Source organism: Colobus angolensis, unplaced genomic scaffold (assembly GCF_000951035.1).
Source record: "Colobus angolensis palliatus isolate OR3802 unplaced genomic scaffold, Cang.pa_1.0 Scaffold162, whole genome shotgun sequence".
Lineage (NCBI taxonomy): Eukaryota > Metazoa > Chordata > Mammalia > Primates > Cercopithecidae > Colobus > Colobus angolensis.
Genome location: NW_012114733.1, coordinates 5,398,647 through 5,420,514, shown reverse-complemented (window position 1 = coordinate 5,420,514; position 21,868 = coordinate 5,398,647). Strand labels below are relative to the sequence as shown.

The following is a 21,868-nucleotide window of genomic DNA, read 5'->3' as shown; positions in this document are numbered from 1 at the left end:
AAAAAAAAAAAAAAAAAATTTAAATAAACAGATCTCATGCGAACTCGCTCACTATCATGAGACTAGTAAAGGGGAAATCCACCCCATGACCCAGTCACCTCTCACCAGGCCACTCCTCTAACATTGGAGATCATAATTCAATGTGAGATTTGGGTGGGGACACAGAGCCAAACCATATCAATTATATATAGAATTATTCAAATTTTATGTTTCTTCTTGTGCTAGTTTTAGTAAATTGTTTTAAAAGAAACTTCATTTGTTTTTAAATTGGAGAATATTCCTGTTGTCTTTTATATGTTTCAATATTGTAAGCTCTGGTAATAATGTCTACTTTTTAATTCCCGATATTGTTAATTTATGTTTTATCTTCTTTTTTTCTTGATCAGTGCTAGTGTTTTATCAATTTTAATGCTTTTAAAAAGCCAACTTTTTACTTTGCTTTTATTTTCTTTTTATTTTTCTCTGATTTCTGCTCTTAAGTATTTTCATTTTTATGGTTTTTGACTTAATTTGTTAATTCCATTCGCAACTACCTGAAAAGAAAATTTATTTAATAATATTGTTCAGCCTTTCTTCTCTTCTCGTGTATGGATTTAAGATTATGAATATCTTAGTATACACTTTTACTGCATTTTACTCATTTTCATTATTGATTCAAAGTATTTTTTAAGTTATTCTTTGTACCATGGGTTCTATGAAAGTATATTGATTAATTTACAAATATATCGGGGTTTCTAGTTTTTTTTTTTTTCTGTATATGCTGTGATACTTTTGTTAGTGGTTGTATTTTCCATAAGAGATTTTTAATTTAGATGCCATTGGCAAATTTCCATTAACTCAGATGCAGAACTTCACATTTTTCAATGCATACATGAGTTTTTTGTTGTTGTTGCAGTATTAATAATAGCATAAATTTATAAAATACTAAGTAATTGAATGCAAAATATGTCCTATTTTGCAACTTAATATACTTTTTATTAGGTTGGCAGTAAAGTAATTGCGTTTTTGCTCATACTTTAATGGCAAAAACCACAATTACTTTTGCACCAGCCTAATAATGAGAATTATTATTATTATTAAATTGTATTTTTTTATTGGAAGTGGAGTCTCACTCTGTTGCTCAGGCTGAACTGCAGTGGTGCGATATTGGCTCTTGCAACTTCTGCCTCCCAGGTTCAAGCAATTCTCCTACCTTAGCCTCCCAAGTAGCTGGGATTACAGGCGTGCACCACCAAACCTGGCTAATTTTTATATTTTCAGTAGAGAACAGGGTCTCACCACATTGGCCTGGCTGGCCTGGAATTCCTAACCTCAAATGATCCGCTCGCCTCAGCCTCCCAAAGTGCTGGGATTACAGACATGAGCCACCATGCTTGGCCCTAATAATGAGAATTCTTATCAAACTGTTTACACAGAATAAAATGAGTGGGTAATGGTGAAGCTGAGTTTCACATTTTTATGCGATATTCTTCAGTGTTCCTATTTGTTCAATACTTTTAAGAATTATATAAATTTTTTATGGTCTATACAACATTAAGTCAATATTATGGGTCCCAAATATATAAAATGTTTGCTTGTTCCATTGTTTGTTTTGAGTACAAATTATATTTTGTATGATTTCATTAAGAATTTGTTGATAATTCTATGGCCTAATATGTGGTCTACTTTCTAAAATATTCCAGCTTCATTTGAAAAGGTTATGCATTATTCAGTTGTTAGGTGTTTGCTTTTGATTGCTTGTATTTCTCAGTCAAATGTAGGAAGTGGAGATTAAGAAAAGGGCTGGCAGTTTTGGTGATTAAGGAGGAGAAAGTATGAAATAGTTGTCTTGGATAGTGGGAGAGTAAATGGTCTAAAGAAATATAAAATGATAGTTGAGCAGCACTAAGGGCCCATTTGAGTATGAATCTAAAGAGGGACCAATCTGAATGCATGTGTTTTCATCAGTGAGTTTTATATGTGTGGGTAGAAGCTCTGAGTAGACAGAGATAAACTGAACTCTTTTAGAGTTTCTTTGTTATCTTTGGTGTTTGGACCCTTAGCTTTGATTTGTGTCAGTAGTTTTTAAAAAATTAAATGTTATCTTCTCTCAGCAGATCTTTTTAGTATGAACCCAGGCATGTTTAACACCAATAAAATTTCTTCTATTATTTTTCTTCCCTGTGTTCTAATTCTGGCATCTAGAGCTTCTCTTTAGAATTGTACTCCCTGGATTGATCTTCATATTTCTTACTTTTATGCTCATCATATTTTTTTTCTTTCTGTCTTTGTCTCTTTTTCTTTCTGAGTCTAGGAACTGGGAGTTTGTCTTGACTGTCTTCCAAATTACTAATTTGGTCCTTTGAGTTGTATTATTCAACTCTTTCACTGAATTGTCATCTATCTTTTTTTCTTTAATGTATAGAGAATGTATTATGCATAGCCACTTGCAAACTTTGACAAGCATGATTAGAGCAGCATTTTCTATAACAGTAACACATAAGTTGGAACAACACAAATCTTAAAATAACTGGAATGGATGAGCAAATTGGGTGGCCCGAGGCTCAGACATCAGCAAGTGGTAAACACCTGTGGGAAAGGAGAGAACGATCCATTTATTTATTTCTATAGGAAGTGCAAAAGAGGCAAAATTAAGAAAAATACTGCTTCATGATAAAGAATTAAGCCATAAAGAATATCCACAAAATTGTGTATAGTGGGTACATCTGATACAGAATGGAAACAGAACCAGGATAGAGCAGCACAGAAACACTATGAAATGCCCAGGCTCTCTTCATTACTAGTCAGGACTTTTTAAAAAATTTTGTAAACTTTTTTTATTCTCTGCACCTTTTTCATAATCTAGTGATGCTTTATGTTTTTAAAATATTCTTAAATCTCTCTGAGAATACCAAGGACGATTTTAAACCAAGTTCTCTTCCCTGCATTATCTGTTTCTTCTGGGGTCATTTGTTTTCTGGTCCATTTTGGTCTTACTCTTTTATGCCTACCACCCTTGCCCCATCCCCATCCTAACTGTATAATAATCTTTGATGATCATTGCATATTTATGCTTTTTATGTGTGTGCAGACAACTGTTTTTATGCTTATTGATGCCTTCTTCTGTGCATTTTTTTTCTTCAGTTAAAAAAATTTTTTTACAGTGACAGTCTTGCTCTGTTGCCTAGGCTGCAGTGATGTAGCACCATCCTAGCTCACTGCAGGCACAAACTCATGGGCTTAAGCCGTCCTCCCACCTCAGCCTCCCAAGTAGCTAGTACTACAGGTGCACACTACATGCTGGCTAATTTTTAGATTTCTTTTTTGTAGAGACAGGATCTCGTAATGTTGCTGGGGGTAGTCTTGAACTCCAGGCTCAGGCGATCCTCTTGCCTTGGACTTCCAAATTGCTGGGATTGGAGGCGTAAGCCACAGCACCTAGCCTACGTATGTTTTAAATGGAGTCTATTTAAACCTCTACTCCGTCATTCTAATCCTATCTACTTTTGATCTTCCCTTTAAATTTCTGATTTGCTGATAGCACCTTTTCTTATTTGTCAGAGCTGTCATGAATTCGTTTATATAAACTTTTAATTTTACTCCTTTTAGCTATTGTTGTTACTTGTTTTACTTTTATATCTATTTTAAGCCCTACCATACACTGTTGTTACTCATGCTTTAAACAATTGTTAATTGTCTTTTTTTTTTTTAGGCGGAGTCTCGCTCTGTCACCTAGGCTGGAGTGCAGTGGCATGACCTCCGTTGCAACCTCTGCCTCCAGGGTTGGCAATTCTGCCTCAGCCTCCTGAGTAGCTGGGATTACAGGCGTGTACCACCATGCCTGGCTAATTTTTGTATTTTTAGTACAGACCGGGTTTCACCATGTTGGCCAGGCTGGTCTTGAACTCCTGACCTTAGGTGATCCACCCACCTCAGCCTCCCAAATACTGGGATTACTTGTGTGGGCCACCACGCCTGGCTGTCAATTGTCTTTTAATACATTTAAGAAATGGAAGAATAATAATATTATAATTCCTCACATATTTACTATTTTTGAGCTCTTCATTCCTATCTGTAACCCTGAGTTTACATGTAATATTTCCTTTAATCCAAATGATTTTCTTTACCAGTTCTTGTAACATGAGTTTGTTGGTGATGTACTCTCTCAGCATCCATTTATCTGAAAACATATTTGTTTCTTATTTTTTATAATACAACAGATCCAGTAGTATGAGAATTATTTTTCAGGATATAGAATTCTAGGTTGACAGCTTTTTCCCCTACTCCCTACGAGTACTTTGTCTTCTGGCCTCCATTAGTTCTGAAGAGATGTCAATTCTGTTTCTTGTTTTGGTTCTCCTGTATGTATGTGACTGCTTTTAAGATTTTCTTTTTGTCTTTGGTTTTTAGCAGTTTGGCTATAATGTGACTAAGTATGGATTTATATAGATTGGATTCAGATGAACTTTTTGGATTGGTGGTTTGATTTTTTAAAACAAACTTGGAAAACATTTAGCCAGTATTTTTTCAAGTATGTCCTCTGTTCCACTTATATGTATCAGACTTTGTTGCTCTTGTTGTTGTTCAGTGGTGTGGTCATGGCTCTCTGCACCCTCAAACTCCTGAGTGCAAGTAATCCTCCTACCTCAGCCTCCCAAGTAGCTGGGACTACGGGCACACAGCACCATGCCCAGCTAATTAAAAAAAAAATTTTTTTTCATAGAGAAGGGGTCTTGCTATGTTGCCAGGGCTAGTCTTGAACTCCTGGACTCAAGCAATCCTCCTGCCTTGGCCTCCCAAAATGTTGGGATTAAAGGCATGAGCCATGACTCCTGGCTTAGATTTCTTGATATTGTAGAGTTTACATATGGCTTCTTTACCTTCATGCATTATATTAATTTTTTTACTGTAAATTCTATTACATATGTATCATAGTAAACAAAGTCTTTAAATTCTAACATTTGGGTCTGCTGTGGGTCCATTTCTATTATATATATTTTTCTTTTAACTCTTCCATTTTTCTTTTCATGTTTAATAAGTTTCAACTGACTATTGTACATGATGGGTGATTGTGTAGAAACTCCAGATGGTGTGGATTTCAATCTTTCTTTGAAGTAATGAGTTTTGTTCTAGCAGGCAGTTAAATTACTAGCAGATCAACTTGATCCTATGGAGGCTTGGTTTTAGGCTTTGTTGGGACAGGTCTATTTCAGTTTTGCCATTAGTTCTGGTAAGTGGCTCTTATTCTTCCAGTGTGGCTTTTCTGGAGTTTCAGTGGAAAGCCTGAGATATTTACCAGTTCCCTCTAACACTAAACCCTGACTCTTCAGGACCAGATAGCTATTGAAATCTCTTCCCAGTTCTTTCAGATTTCTAGCTATTACCTCTCCCTGGGCTTGGATTTTCATCCTATGGATGGGGATTCAAGAGTCAGGCCCCACTGGCTCCCATTTTCCTGAGATTTCTGCCCTCAATTTTTAGCTTTTCTAGCAGCTCCAAACTTCATTCTCTGATACTTTCACCCAGTAAGACTGCAGCTTTTTACAAGAGCTCTGTCCCCTCCTCTGGCCCCTGCCTGTACACAACAGACTGTATGTGTAGTTGTCTCAGGATGGAAGAAAAGTGTGGGCTTCATTCAGTGTATTCCCCTTCTTTCAAGGGTCATATCCCTCCTGATTTGTATCTGCTTTTGTTTCCTTGACAATGCCTTCAAATGGTGTTTTTATAAATATATATTCTTAAAAAGTTTATAATTGTTATCAGGAACATTAGTTAGTATAAACTACTCTCTCATTATCAAAAATCTATATGTTAAAAATTACTTAAAATTGTTATTATTTATCATTTCCTTGGTGTTTGGGGCAGAAGAGAATGCACATGATTTTTTTGAACTTCTCATTAAGGGAGGCAACCCAGCCTTGGTCTGGAGATTCTGAAGTTATATTGTATGTGTAATAAAATAATTATTTTGTTATTTTTATGAGCATAGCATTAATAAATTAAATATTTAGTAAGATTTGTATCTCAGGATTTTTCTACCTGCTAAGACTAGATTGTTCGACAAGGCAGATGAGGTTCTTTGTTGAGTTATAAGATATTGAAGCCTATAATTTAGTAGTGGAAAGAGCACATAGCAAGAGTTGTACGATGAGGTTGGAGAGGTAGGCAGCAAACAGATAATGGAATTTTAGTCTAAACATTCGTAAAATATGAGGGTGGCTCCTGTGTGGAGATTAGGTTACTGGGAGGCAAAGCAGACTTAGAGAAAATAGTTAGGAGGACATTGCAATAATTCAGGAAATAAATAATAGCTGTTTAGTGTATGATGGTAGTTGTGGAGAAAAAAAGCCATTGGATGGATTTGAAATATAGTTTGGAAGTAAAACTATCAGTACATATTGATGGATTGGATATAGGGGTGAAAGAAAGAGAAGAATAAAGGTTGACCAAATTCTTTTTGTCTCAAAGTATGAAAGCTTGTTAAGACCTCTTTTCTGTTTGTATTTTCTTTCTTGCTCAATAAGAAAACAACCCAAAACACTTTTTTTCTAATAACTTATATCTTCTTCTTTTGTGATAAAAAAAATATGAGTGGTCTTTAGAGTACAATACAAAATTCTTTTACATTTCACCTCACCATATTTAGTTTTACCAAAGTAGTATAAGAATAATTGTAGGAAAAACATAGTTTATCTACTTGGACTATAAAATTTTGGTATACTAAAAAAAAGTAAATCAAAATGTTTATATCTTGCAATAGAATGCAGAATCACATGGATATTAAAGGTAAACATATTTCAAATGTATTTTAGATTCTTGGCTTCTTCTTCAGACCACTCCATTGCCTTTTGGGACATTTCTGTGGAAAAGTTGAGAAGCACTGACCTATCTGAACCTTCCAATCCAGCCAAACTTGTCTCTGCTTTGTTCTAGGAACATGTTGTGTACATTCCTCTTTCCATGTTTTGCATGCTTTCTCCCTGCCAATAATGCCCTGTTTTTCATTACTTGTCAAAATTCTATTTTTCTTTTAAGGTTCAGCCTATGTTTTAATTATTGTGTGAAACTTCTAAAACCTTTGTTTTTAGTAATTATGATCATTTTCTTCTTGTCATTTTGTAGCACTTAATTTTTAAAATTTATTTTGTACTTAGATGATGTATAATTTACTATAAATCATAGATTTTTAAGAGTTGGGAGGAACAGTGGAAATTTAATTAATTTTATTATACAAGTGAGGAAGATGAGATTCATTTGTCAGGTAACTAGTTTGCAATAAGAAAGGGTGAAACTTATTTTTGGGTCTCTTGGCTCCCAGGTTAGTAATTTTTCTAATCTACTGCATTACTTTATGTATATTTATTGATCTGAAATGTTGTGTCTCTTAGAATTATGTAGTATATGAGTAAAGTTTGAAAATAAGAACTTTTAAAATGTGATATTTGAGGTACTGGTTTTCGAATGTATGTGTACAGATTGACTGAAATTTATTAAAACTTGTATTTACTCTTTCTTTTTTTTTTTTTGGTAGAGACAGGTTCTCACTATGTTGCCCAGGCTGGACTTGAACTCCTGGGCTCAAGTGATCCTCTCACCTTGGCTTCCCAGAGTGCTGGGATTACAAGTGTGAGCCACTGTACCCAGCCTCTTATTCAACAGATTTATTAATCAACACATGTTGATGAAACTTAATTATAGCTTTTATATACTCTTCATTTATTCAACAATTTTCATGTGTCAGAGAGTATCCTGGGCACTGAATGTAGTAGTAAATAATACATTAAGGTTCTTACCTTCAGGAAACTTTCATTCTAGTGGTACAAGACAGTGAGCACAATCATAATCTAATCTATGGTGGGAAAACATCAGAACATCTGTGGCCACTTGAGTGGTCGGAGCAGGGATTGATGGAGAAGGGGCATGAAAGAACTTTTTGGGATGCTGATAATTTCTTAGGGCTTTGGGTTACATAGGTATATGCAGTGTCCAAACCTATTGACTGGTACACTTAAGATTTGTGCATTTGATTGTATTTAGGAGGGAAAAATCCTGTAAAACTAGAATAGATGTAACTTATATGAGAGTTATAAAGGACAATATGTTAAACACTCATGAAACCACCACCCACCCCAGGAAGTAGAACGTTGCCAGCAGTTTGCACCTACATACATGTTTCTCCCTAGCTATCCTCCTGTCTGTCTTGCAGAAGTAACCATTGTGTATTGTATTTTGGGATTAACATTTCCTTGATTTTTGATTTTTTTTTTTTTTTTTGGCAGAGGGTAGGTTTAACACATGTATATGCCTAAACAATGTACTATTCAGTTTTGCTTGTTTTTGAAATTTAGAAAAGCGGTATTTTACAGCTTACAGTTTTCTGTAACTTACTGCTTTTACAACATTGTATTTTTAAGATTTACCCATGTTGCATAAAGCTATAGTTCATTTATTTTAACAACCGAGGAACAGATTCTATACTATAAATGCACAAAAGTATTTACCTATTTTCCTGATAGTTTGGGTTGTTTGCAGTTTTTGCCATTGGAAGCTGAGGTGCAATGAATATTCTTGTAATGTGTTTCTTGGTGTAAATATGCATGAGGTTTGTGACTAGATGAAGAATTGTAGCAGTTCTCAGAATGTGCTCTCTAGAGGATGCCTGGGTATCCTAAAAACCTATTCAAGGGTTTAATGAAATTAAAATGATTTTCATAATAATGCCAAGATGTTAAATGTCTTTTTCATTGAATCGACATATGCACAAATGGTACAGAAGTAATAGTGAGTGAAACTGCTGGCACCTTAGCACAAATCAAAGCAGTAATGCTGACTATAGTTAGTTGTGATCACTGTATTCTTTTTTTTTTTTTTTTTTTTGAGACAAGTTCTCACTTTGTTACTCAGGTTGGAGTGCAGTGCAGTGACATGAGCACAATCACTGCTTACTGCAGCCTCGACCTCCTGGGCTCAAGTGATCCTGTTGTTTTCTTTCTTGTCATGTACTTCCAGGAAAAGAAAAAAGCCAATTCAAGTCACTTAATTCTTTTGATTCTTTTTCGTAGAAAAGCATCAGTGCATTTTCTAAATGATTAAAATTCAGGAAACATTTACTGAGTGCCTATGGAATTCTGGCGTATGTGTGTATGCTTAAGGCAGTGTGATTTCCAGTTAACATCCTTTCTGTTCTAAACACATGATTGCGTCGTATTAAAATATAAAAAGAGAAAAAAAATCCTGAATAAAAATAGATCAAGCTGTACATACATATAGATTATAAGTGCAAAATAATGAGTGTGGTTAAAGCCTATGCCATGCTTGCTGGGTTTCCTGTACAGAAGTAGGCATTGGAGACAGTTTTACTCTTGTGGTACAACATGGACAACTAGAGGCAGGTCCAGGATGTTACTTTTACTGCCAGCCATCGCTTCCCTCCAAATAGACTATTGGAAGGGGAACCTCCTGCCAAATGCTGCCTATTGCTATAGCTTTGGATAAGTTGCAAACTTAGGAAGATGAAATGATATGATTTAGGAACTCCAGGATAAAGCGAAGTATCTCCTGCCTTGTGACTGACTGCATCTGCATCGTATCAGATACCTCCTCAAGGCAGGAATTTTAACCTGCTGTTATAAGACCTGGTTCTAGATATATAGATAGCCCAGTTAGGCTAAGTTGTGGCAGCCACAAATTGTTAGATGAGTAGGGTGACCACAGATTGTGTATGTTTGTGTGTTGAGGGCGAGGTGAGGAATGGTGCAGTGAGCCTGCAAACCAAATTGCAAAATATATGAAGAAACGCAGTGCTAAGAAAAATAGTCAACAAAATTAAAATTGAAAAATGAATTTTTTCCGGATAAAATTTAAAAATATAGGTAAACCTCTAATTGAAATGTAACACACAAACAGGAAAGTGTGCTGCTCATAAATGCACAGCTTAACAAATTTTCATAAAGTGAACACACCTTTGTTAACCACTACTTAGATCAAGAAATAGAATATCACCAGAATTACTGGCAGAAGGCATCCCAGAGGTCTCCCTGTGCCTCATGCCAGTTATTCTCCATGCCTTCCCACTATCCCAGCCCTGCCAAGCTAACCATTATCCTAACTTTTTCACCATGAGAAAGAAATGGAGGGATATGGAAGTGAGCTTGAGAGGCTTCCATGGTCAGTGAACAGTTCAGGTAAAATAATTTAGAGGAAATAACAAAGAAGTAGCATTTGACTGCATAGTAGCTGAGAATTTCCTAGAATAGAAAAAAGACAAGAATCTTTAGATTAAAAGTATATCGTCACTTTTGATCAAAATAAAGAAAAACCCACATCAAAACCTTTCCAAAAATATTGCAGAACATTGCTGCTAATGCAAACAAGTTTTAAACTACTTGAGGTAAAGCAATGACATGTAGGAGTGATAGCAGACTTCATATTTATGTTAATAGATACCACAAAACAATGCAGTAATATCTTTAAAGTTCTGGGATAAGAAAATTATAAATAGGATTTTGAGAGTGAGGGCAACAAATTTTTTTCAAAGACTACAACTTAAAAACCCACAGAGCCTCACTGGAAGTTCTACTAAAAGATACATTTCAGCAGGAAAAAGTGAGTCCAGAAGGAAGACCAAAAACAATGGTGAGCACAAAACAATCCAAAGTCAATGGTGAGCACAAATTGATAAAATTCTAGCAAATTTACTCCTTACTGCTAAGAACTTCATTTTAATTAACTTTCTATCTTTTCAGAAAACCAATTCTTAGATTTGTTGATCTTTCCCATCATTTTTATAGTCTCTATTTCATTTATTTCTGCTCCGAACTTCATTATTTCCTTCCTTCTGTTAACTTTGGGCTTTGTTCTTCTTTTTCTAGTTCCTTGAGGTGTAATGTTATGTTGTTTGACATCTTTTCTCCTTTTTGATGTAGGTATTTATTGCTATAAACTTCCCTCTTGTAACTGCTTTTGCTGCATTTAATATTGACTATAATAAGATATGATGTAATAGATTTCAAGGAATTATGTATTTTTGAACAAATTAATTCCTTAAAGTTGCATATCCAATCGCAGATGAACTTCAAAAATCTTGTAGTTTTATATCTGTTACAGTAATTGCAGGGTTTTGTTGTTTTGATATATTAGAAGTTCTAGAATTGTTAAATCCTCTTGATGAATTAATCCCTTTATCATTATAGAATTACCTTCTTTGTCTCTTTACTGTTTGTGACTCAAAGTCTGTTGTATCTGATATACCTTTGCATGGAATATCTTTTTCTATCCCTTTACTTTCAGTCCATGTGTATCTTTAAAGGTGAGACGAGGTTCTATAAGTAGCATATAGTTGGGTCATGTTTTTTAATACACTCAGCCATTCTCTATCTTTTAAGTGGAAAGTTTAATCTGTTTACATTCAAGTTTATTCTTGATATGTGAAGGCTTATTCATGTCATTTTATTTATTGATTTCTGGTTGTTTTGTAGGTCCTTTGTTCTTTTCTTTCTCTCATATTGTTTAGCGTTGTGATTTGTTGGTTTTCTATAGTGATAACATATGAATCCTTTCTTGTCTGTGTGTGTTTGCTTTACCATTGGGTTTGATACTTTCGTCATCTGTTTTTCATAATGGTAGTAATTGTCCTTTTTTGTTTGTTTGTTTGTTTCTTTTTTGAGACAGGGTTTTGCTCTCATTCTGTCCTCCAGGCTGGAGTGCAGTGGTGCGATCATGGCTCATTGCAGCCTCGACCTCCATGGTCTCAGGTGTTCCTCCTGCCTCAGCCTCTCAGGTAGCTGGGACTACAGAAGCCTGCCACCATGCCTGGCTAATTCTTTTGTATTTTTTTGTAGAGATGTGGTTTTACCATGTTGTCCAGGCTGGTCTTGAACTCCTGGGCTCAAGCAGTCTGCCTGGCTCAGCCTCCCAAAGTGCTAGGATTATAGGCCAGAGCCACTGTGCCTGGCCCTAACATTGTTCTTTGACTTCCAAATGTAGAACTCCCTCAAGCATTTCTTGTAGGTCTGATCTAGTAGTGTTGAATTCCCTCAGCTTTTGCTTGCTGCAGAAAAACTTTCTCCTTTGCTTAATGAAGGATAATTTTGCTGGGTATAGTATCCTAACTTGCAGGGTTTTTTTTTTCAGCACTTTTTTTTTTTTTGATTTCGTTATTTTTTATTTTATTATACTTTAAGTTCTAGGGTGCATGTGTACAACATGCAGGTTTGTTACATATGTATACATGTGCTATGTTGGTGTGCTGCACCCATTAACTCGTCATTTACATTAGGTATATCTCCTAATGCTATCCCTCCCCTCTCCCCCCTTCCCACAATAGGACCCAGTGTGATGTTCCCCTTCTTGTGTCCAGGTGATTTCATTGTTCAATTCCCACCTAGGAGTGAGAACATGTGGTATTTGGTTTTTTGTCCTTGCGATAGTTTGCTGACAATGATGGTTTCCAGATGCATCCATGTCCCTACAAAGGACATGAACTCATCCTTTTTTATGACCGCATACTATTCCATGGTGTATATGTGCCACATTTTCTTAATCTAGTCTGTCACTGATGGACATTTGGGTTGATTCCAAATCTTTGCTATTGTGAATAGTGCCGCAGTAAACATACGTGTGCATGTGTCTTTATAGCAGCATGATTTATAATCCTTTGGGTATATGCCCAGTAATGGGATGGCTGGGTCAAATGGTATTTCTAGTTCTAGATCCTTGAGGAATTGCCACACTGTCTTCCACAATGGTTGAACTAGTTTACAGTCCCACCAACAGTGTAAAAGTGTTCCTATTTCTCCACATCCTCTCCAGCACCTGTTGTTTCCTGACATTTTAATGATCACCATTCTAACTGGTGTGAGATGGTATCTCATTGTGGTTTTGATTTGCATTTCTCTGATGGCGAGTGATGATGAGCATTTTTTCATATGTCTGTTGGCTGTATGAATGTCTTCTTTTGAGAGGTGTTTGTTCATATCCTCTGCCCACTTTTTGATGGGGTTGTTTGTTTTTTTCTTGTAAATGTGTTTGAGTTCTTTATAGGTTCTGGATATTAGCCCTTTGTCAGATGAGTAAATTGCAAAAATGTTCTCCCATTCTGTAGGTTGCCTGTTCACTCTGATGGTAGTTTCTTTTGCTGTGCAGAAGCTCTTTAGTTTAATTAGATTCCATTTGTCAGTTTTGGCTTTTGTTGCCATTGCTTTTGATGTTTTAGACATGAAGTCCTTGCCCATGCCTATGTCCTGAATGATATTGCCTATGTTTTCTTCTAGGGTTTTTATGGTTTTAAGTCTAACATTTAAGTCTCTAATCCATCTTGAATTAATTTTCATATAAGGAGTAAGGAAAGGATCCAGTTTCAGCTTTCTACTTCTGGCTAGCCAATTTTCCCTGCTTTCCCCATTTCTTGTTTTTGTCAGGTTTGTTGTTCCATTCTCTCCTGGCCTGTAATGATTCTGCTGAGAAATCTGCTGTTAGTCTGATGGAGCTTGCCTTAGACACTTTTTTCTTGCTGTTTTTAGAATTCTCTCTTTGTCTTAGACTGTTGACAGTTTGACTCTAATGTGTTGTGGAGAACCTTTTGGAATTTTCTTTTTGGGGCTCTCTGAGCTTCTGTATCTGGATGTCTAAATCTCTTGCTACACTTGGGTAGTTTTCAGCTATTATTTCACTTACCAGGTTTTCTATTCCTTTTGTATTTTCATTGTCTTCCAGAATACTGAAAATTCTAATACTAGGTTTCTTTATGGTATGCCATACGTCATGCAGGCTTTGTTCATTCTTTTTTTTTTTTTAGTTTTGTCTAATGAGGTTATTTCAGAAGACCTGTCTTCAAGTTCAGAAATTCTTTCTTCTGCTCAATTTAGTTTATTGTATATGCTCTAGAATGTACTTTTTATTTCATTAAATGAATTCTTCAGTTTCAGAACTTCTTTCTTCTGCTCAATTTAGTCTATTGTATATGCTCTAGAATGTACTTTTTATTTCATTAAATGAATTTTTCAGTTTCAGGGTTTCTTGTTTTCTTTTTAAATGATATCTCTCTCTGGTAAATTTCTCATTCATATCCTGAGTTGTTTTTCTGATTTCTTTGTATTGTTTGTCTGTATGCTTTTGTATCTCCCTGAGCTTCTTTAATATCATTTTTTAAATTCTTTTTCTGGCATTTCATGAATTTCTTTTGGATTGGAATCTTTTGGTAGAAAATTATTGTGATCCTTTGGTGATGTCATATTTCCTCATGTTTCCATGTTTCTTGTGACCTTACTTTGATATCTACACATCTGGTGTAATAGTCACTTCCATTTTTTTGCATTTGCAAAAAAATTTCATAGGGTAGGACTTTTTCCTGAAGATTTGTTTGGGGTGTTGGTTGGCCAGGGCACTTTGGGTTTGAATCTGAGTGCATGCAGTAGTGTAGTCTCTGTAAGATTTTTTTTCCTCTGTAAACAGCATCAGTGGTGTCTGTGATTTCCTCAGTGGCATAGTGTGTGGTTGTGAAGGCTGTGGTGAACTTTTGCTGGGGATGGCGACACCAGCTGAACCGATCCTCAGTCCTCAGTGGTGGCAGCAGTTGGACAACCATGCCTGTACATTAGCCCCAGGGTGGCTTACATTAGTAATGGTGTTAATGGGTCCAGGCAGTCCAATTTTTGGGTCTCCAGGTGACTTGTTTGGGTACCAGCAGTGGCAGTGATGGGCTGGGCAGCTGAGTGGGTCCACAGGCCCCTGGACAGTGAGCATGGCATGGGCCATGTCAGTAGCAATGGTAGGACAACCTCTGGCTCTCCAATTGTCTGTGCTTATGTTGGCGGTGACAGCGATAGGCTGGGTAGGCAAGTTCCAAAACCTGCAGGTGGCAAGTGTGAGTGGGAACCAGCTGTGGTGGTAGTGGCAGGTTGGGTGGGTCACATCCTCAGACCCCCAAGTGGAATGCTCAGTTGACACTGGATGTGGACAAACTGGTGCGATCCCAAGGCCCCCAGATAACATGCTTGGGTACTTGGCAGTGGGGTGCTGAACTGGGCAGGATGAGAGTATCCTCAGGTCCTCCAGTAGTGTGAGCAGGTGCTGTTTACGGTGGGCAGGAACGGGATGATTTCCAATTTCCTGGTGGAATGTTCAGGTGGGGGCGGCAGTGGCTGTGCTGTGCCCTGATGCTGGGGAGGGGTGGGGTTGCTCTCAGTGGGAGCAGTTGTAGGGAGCTGGCTGGGGAGTGTGCACTGCAGCTGCAGGTAGAGTCTGCAGATGTGATGAAGCTATACTCAGGGTGCATGTATTTTGACACTAGCGGCAGCAGCCTGCAATGGTGGCAGCTGTAGGTGGTAGAGCTTGTCCTCAGGGCACATACAAATGTATGGCAGCCCTTCTGCTGGGAGCAGTGGGGTTACTGCCAATGGCTTGTGCTTTGGTCCCATAGGCAGCAGCCAGCAGTGGAAGTGACTGTGGGTGGAGGATGTCAGTGGGGCTCTAGGGGTGGGGGGATATGCGGGGGCTATTGGACTCCAGGGTAGGATGCATTCTGGTGGGGGTTGGGCTTTAAAAATGGCACTGTCATGTAGCTGCTTAGGAATTGGGGGTATGTTGGATCAGCGTAAGCTCCCTCTCTAAGGCAATGTCATTGTGCAATCTCCAGGCAGCTCCTGTGTTACTCCCAGGGCCCATGAAAGTTGAGAGGCTCTCTTGTGTCTGGGATTGCAGGAATTTGTGGTGAAAATATGTGCCACTGGGAGTCTCTCACTTACTCTTTCCCCACATTTTGCAGGCTCTCTAGGCTTCTGGCTGATCCTGGCTGAGCAGGCTGCCCCACTTCCCTCTCCTTCCTTGCTTTAGGTGTGTTCTATCACTTTTCTGTTGAATTTCAGTGTTCTCTCTTAGACGAACTATTCGAAGTGTGATTATCTACTTGCTACTTTGGTTCTTCTTTGTGGAGGAGGCTAGTACCAGATACTTCTAGTCAGCCTTCTGGACCCCTCTTCCCCCAATTTGAGATCTCTTCTTCTGTTGTCTGTAACTGAGTTTAATGCTTGTTTGTTCATGTTAGGAATTTATATCATCTTCCTCAATTAGGTTGTTAACTGGAATTTTATAATCTTTGTCCACAGGAAGTTTAAAATGTGTGATTTCTTGCATTGTGCTTTGTATGTAGTAGTATACGCTATTTATCCAGCTAATGGATTTGACAGCCATTGCTGTCAAGGAGCAGTCCTTCTTTGTTTATGAAGGATGCCTTATCAATGTTATTTACATTTGTAACTTTATTTATTCATTCATTCATTCATTCATTTTTGAGACGGAGTCTCGCTGTGTCACCCAGACTGGAGTGTGGTGGAGTGCGGAGGCTCACTGCAGCCTCAACCTCCCAGGCTCAAGCGATTCTTCTGCTCTGCTCTGAGAGTAGCTAGGACTACAAGTGCGTGCTGCCACGCCCAGCTAATTTTTTTTTTTTTTGTATTTTTTTTGTAGAGATGAGGTTTCACCGTGTTGCTGAGGCTTGTCTCCAACTTATGGGCTCAAGCTATCTGCCCGCCTCGGCCCCGCAAAGTGCTAGGATTACAGGTGTAAGACGCTGCACCCAGCCCATTTGTAACTTTATTGTTTTCTCTTACAGGCAAATATTCTGAAAAAGACTGCATGGGAATGGCCTGCCTTACTATGACAGAAATGGAGGAAACATCCACATCTTCTATATATCAGAATGGTGATATTTCTGGAAATGCCAATTCTATGAAGCAAATAGATCCAGTCCTTCAGGTGTATCTTTACCATTCCCTTGGGAAATCTGAGGCAGATTATCTGACCTTTCCATCTGGGGAGTATGTTGCAGAAGAAATCTGTATTGCTGCTTCTAAAGCTTGTGGTAAGCATTAAAAAACAGCCTTTCCTTTTTAATCCATGTATTATTGTTTTAATTATGCTATGCTAATACTAGGTACATGCATAATATATATATTTTATTTTTTTAATGCTTGTATGTCTGGCATGTGTGTTTTCACATGCACAGAAAATGAAAGTGGTACTGGAGTACAACTTATGGTGAATCTGCTTTGGGCTAGGTATCAAAACAAACTGATGGCCATAAATGTTTGCTGAGTATTCTTTATAATTACATATATAATTACATCCTGTCATGGGCTATCTCATGACGTAAGTTAATATTAAAGCTAGATCCTGAGAGCAACATGAAAGCAAAGAATTAATGTTTTGAAATATGTATTTGATTTAACATCTTGATTAAATGGTTGACAAACCATCATTTTCTTGTAGTTAGCTTCTGAAGACCTTTGCCAATCTTTCCTCGTATATATATATATTTCTCATATCTTTGGTGTATCTTGAAATCATTTTTACTCTTGAGACCTGGTTATATTATCTGTGGACCAAAACTATGAACCAGAGAACTCTTTCTGTAGAGCTAACACATTTTACTAGACCAGTGAGGTTACTATAGAGCCTTTTATCATGGTATCTCATTTTTAAATGTTCTTTTAATAGAAAGACTAGTTGACGCATAAGTTTTGTTTTGAAGAATTGTAGTATGATTTTGTTTGTAGAGGTAAATTAAATGTCTAATATAGTATTTATAAGAATGTATGATGACATAAATTTATTCTGTTTAATTTAAGATCAGTATAGGTCAGAATAGCCATTAAGTGTAAGTTGGAGGAAGCTAGGTACATTTCAAGTTCCTTGTAGCTATTTTGAAAAATACAATACATTGTTGTTAACTATAGTCACCCTACTCTTCTGTCAAACATTTGAACTTGTTCCTTCTGTCTGTATTTTTGTGCCCATTAACCAACATCTCTTCATTTCCCCCTTCCCACCTATATAACCTTGGCAGTCACTGCTACCAATCCACTCTACCTTCACGTGATCAACTTTTTAAGCTCCTACACATGAATGAGAACTTGTGATATTTGTCTTTCAGTTCCTGGCTTATTTCACTTGACATAATGACCTTCAGTTCCATCCATGTTGCTGTGAATGACATGATTACATTCTTTTTTATGGTGCCATTGGGCCCCAGGGGAGTACACATTCTGTTGTGAGCTGGGCTTCCAAAATGTCATCTTGCTGTAGCTGCTTAGGACTCAGGGGGAGTGTGGGACCCAGTGTGAACTTCCTCACTGGAATAGGAAATGCTTTTGTGCTGTCTCTGGGCAGCCCTCTGTGTTAATTTTTTGTCCTGCAAGGGTCTAGGGTCTCTCCTGTGACTAAAATTGCAGGGGTTCACAGTAGGATGTGGACCATTGGGCATCTTTCACTTACCCTTTCCGTATGTGGAGTCTCTCCCAGCTTCTTGCCACTCCCGGCAGAGCAGGCTGTCTTGTTTCATCTCCTTCCTTGCTTTTCTATTGAATACCAGTGTTCCTGTTGGATAATCTACTTAAAGTGTGATTATATACTCATGGTTTTAGTTTTTAGTGGGGGAAGTGGATATGAGAGACCTCTAGTCAGTGATCTCGACTATATTGTAAAGTCTGTATTTTTTGTTGTATATAGTCTCTGAAATCTCTGATCTTTTAGCTTGTAGTAAGATTTTAACTTGTAAGATTTTTTTAGCTTGTAAGATATTTTAGCTTGTAAGATTTTTTTTAGCTAGTAAGATTTTAGCTTGTGAGATTTTAGCTTATAAGATTTTTAGCTTGTAAGACTGATTTTTAGCTTGTAAGATTTTTTTTTTTGACAGATTTTATTGAATTCCTAGAGCCAAAAGAAAATAATAGAAAAGAACAACTCTTTCAGTCTTTGCAGATTGGCTCTGTGTTGGGGCACTCATTCAGTGTTTACCCAGTACATTTACAACTCTGCCTTAGCCTTCCCTTCCTGCTTGTGCTGACTCTAAAGAACAGCTTGAGGTGAGAGCTTAGGGTCTTTTCTTCTAATTGCCATTCCTTAGGCATGCATGTGGCTTTTCTACTCTCCAATACATAGAGATGCTTTTCAGTGCTGTCATTTCCCAAAGAAACTCTCCTCTCTCATCTCTTTTGGTTTTCATTGTGTTTTCAGTGTGTTTATTGTTTGCCTCAACTTTAGGCCTCTGCTCCAGGTTGTTCATTTGCAATATTTTCAGTGAATGTCTTCTGTGTAGCTGCTTTTCTGCCCGAGAAAGTCCTGAATTAAGTGGAACATAGATGTGCTCTTTGCATCGTTTCTTCAGTCAGTCCCTAGTCAGGTCAAAAGAAAGGAAAACAGTTTTTTGAGATTAAGGTCAGCTCTGTTCACTCCAGAGCCAGGGACCAGAGTTTCACACTGGGAACACCAATTGCCATCTTCAAGACTTTGCTTAACTAGAGGGAGTGAAGCGGGGGTTGCTAGGCAGGATGTAGGGGTAGTGGGTGGTTAAGGTAAAGTAAAAATGCTGCACAACTTTCCTGCCATTTTTAGTTGCTATTTTCTTGATTCAGCATTTATCTGATTGCTGCATATCTTTGCCTATTTTCTATATATGAAGTTCATTCTGACAGTTTTTACTCATTTTTCCCCCCTGTTGCTGTGGAGAAGGATAGGCCCTTGGAACTACCTACTCCACCATTTTCACTGATGTTACTCTTTTACTTCTATAATCATGGAAGTAAAGTTTAAGATTTTTCTATCCATATTATTGAGATTACCCTTGGTATCATAGTCAAACTAAATTCACAAAATGTGTCAATTTTTCTGTTCTCTCTTGGTCTATTCTCTGTGATAGTATACATAAGATGGAATTGTCTTTCATGTTTGATTGAACTCAAATATAAATCTTGTCTGGGCCTGATGGTGGTTTTTCTTTCTTCTTTGTTACGCTTCTTCCTTCCCTTCTTCTGTCTCTTTCCTGCTCCTTCTTTCTTTTCTTCTTTTGTTTAAGTGGATAGAGTCTGTTCCCTTTTTTTTGATGGGTATTTTTAAAAATTATTATCATACTTTAAGTTATAGGGTACATGTGCTCAACGTGCAGGTTTGTTACCTATGTATACATGTGCCCTGTTGGTGTGCTGCACCTATTAACTTGTCATTTACATTAGGTATATCTCCTAATGCTGTCCCTCCCCCTTCCTCCCACCCCACGACAGGCCCCAGTTTGTGATGGTTCCCTTCCTGTGTCCAAGTGTTCTCATTGTTCAATTCCCACCTATGAGTGAGAATATGCGGTGTTTGTTTTTTTGTCCTTGCGATAGTTTGCTGAGAATGATGGTTTCCAGCTGCATCCATGTCCCTGCAAAGGAAACGAACTCATCCTTTTATATGGCTGCATAGTATTCCATGGTGTATATGTGCCACATTTTCTTTTTTTTTTTCATTGCTCAACAATTTTATTACTAAGGAACCAGTGATGAATGAAACACAGCCAAATATCATTGCTGGCCCAATCATTCAGTCATTGAAGTTAATAATATTTTATCTGCTCCTTGAGTCTGTGACACCTTCTTCTAAGTGTTGGTGATGCTTTAATGAAAGAAAAAAGAAAAAGAAAGAAAGAAAAAACAGACCAAAACACATCCTGCCATTGTGGAGTTTACATTCTAGCATGGGGAAGAAGGAACATAAGGAAACAATAAACATTGCAAATTATGTGAATGACAGAAGATGAAAGAGGCTATGGAACAATACAGATTGTACAGACAGCATAAGGGGGACTCAAAACTGAAGTTAAATTGTAACTTTAAATCATGTCTTTAACATGCTGTCCCTGCTGCCTTTTCAGTTAAATGCTTTGGTTCTGAGGTTCCCTTTAGGGCCGCCCCAGGCCTCCGTCATCCTGGAATCTGCTGCTGCTAATGGGAAACATGGAATTCAAATTTAATGGCAGTGTTCATTTTAATTGAGAACTCCTTTCCTCCAGTGCCTAGCAAGCTAATTTAGCATGCTTTTTAATTGATGTTATTTCCTTAAGCTGGGTTCATGGTCCAATTGAACTAGCCAGTATCTCAATTAGATTTGCCGGAAAAGCCATATGTAAAATACTATTTAAGCTTACTAAGCTAACCTTTTCAGTTAAACCAGCCCCTTTACTGCTCATAGAAGGAAAGATAAACAGAATAAAAAAAGCTTTGTCATTACGATTTTTGTGCTGGGATGATAGAAACCGCTCTCCACTTAAAGCAGAACTGAGTGCTCTCCACCATAACCACATTGACGGTATCATCTACTTTAGGTACATATCCATCAGGAAGTTTCACAGAATCCAAGGTGAAAAAGATATTACTTATCACCCCATTTCTTCCACGTATGTGAGTAATGCGGACCTGTGAGTATAAATAATGGAAATGATTATGAGAAAGCCCAATAATCACTGTAACCAGCTGTTCACTTCCTCACTCTGGGTCCTGCAGGTAACTTCGATGCAAATCAATAATTCCCAACCTGGTTGACCCGTTGCTAACACCAGGGGTGCTTTGTAAGGATCCCCATGTCCACGCTCCACCACAGACCAATTAAATCCGGCTCTTCAGGGATGAGGCCTGGGTCTCTGATGAGAAATCCTGCTCTAAATATTACCAAAATATGTCCATTACCCTCTATTGCCCTGAATTTCCTGGTCATATTCAGACTCCAATACCCAAATCATTCTCAGCATTTACTGTTAAGCTCAAGTCCCACAACACACTTCATTCATTCTTTCCCTACAATTTTCTGGCACAAAGATTGTTTTTCTTCCTCCTGTTGTTGGAAGATTCTAATAACATTTGGGTATCAAGTAAAATGATGTGCCACATTTTCTTAATCCAGTTTATCATTGATGGACATTTGGGTTGGTTCCAAGTCTTTGCTATTGTGAATAGTGCCACAATAAACATATGTGTATGTGTGTCTTTATAGCAGCATGATTTTTAATCCTTTGGGTATATACCCAGTAATGGGATGGCTGGGTCAAATGGTATTTCTAGTTCTAGATCCTTGAGGAATC

General features: G+C 37.5%; 1 protein-coding gene across 3 annotated transcripts in view; it reads left to right on the top strand.

Moving 5' to 3' along the window:
* The window catches only part of JAK2 (Janus kinase 2), a 158,410-nt gene that overhangs the window by 21,226 nt on the left and 115,316 nt on the right, over window positions 1-21,868 (top strand). For all 3 annotated transcript variants that reach the window (XM_011937329.1, XM_011937330.1, XM_011937328.1), the window contains one exon: window positions 16,589-16,837. In XM_011937329.1, the coding sequence (XP_011792719.1) occupies window positions 16,612-16,837 (226 nt within the window). In that variant the 5' untranslated portion in view covers window positions 16,589-16,611. The remainder of the gene's footprint in view (window positions 1-16,588; window positions 16,838-21,868) is intronic.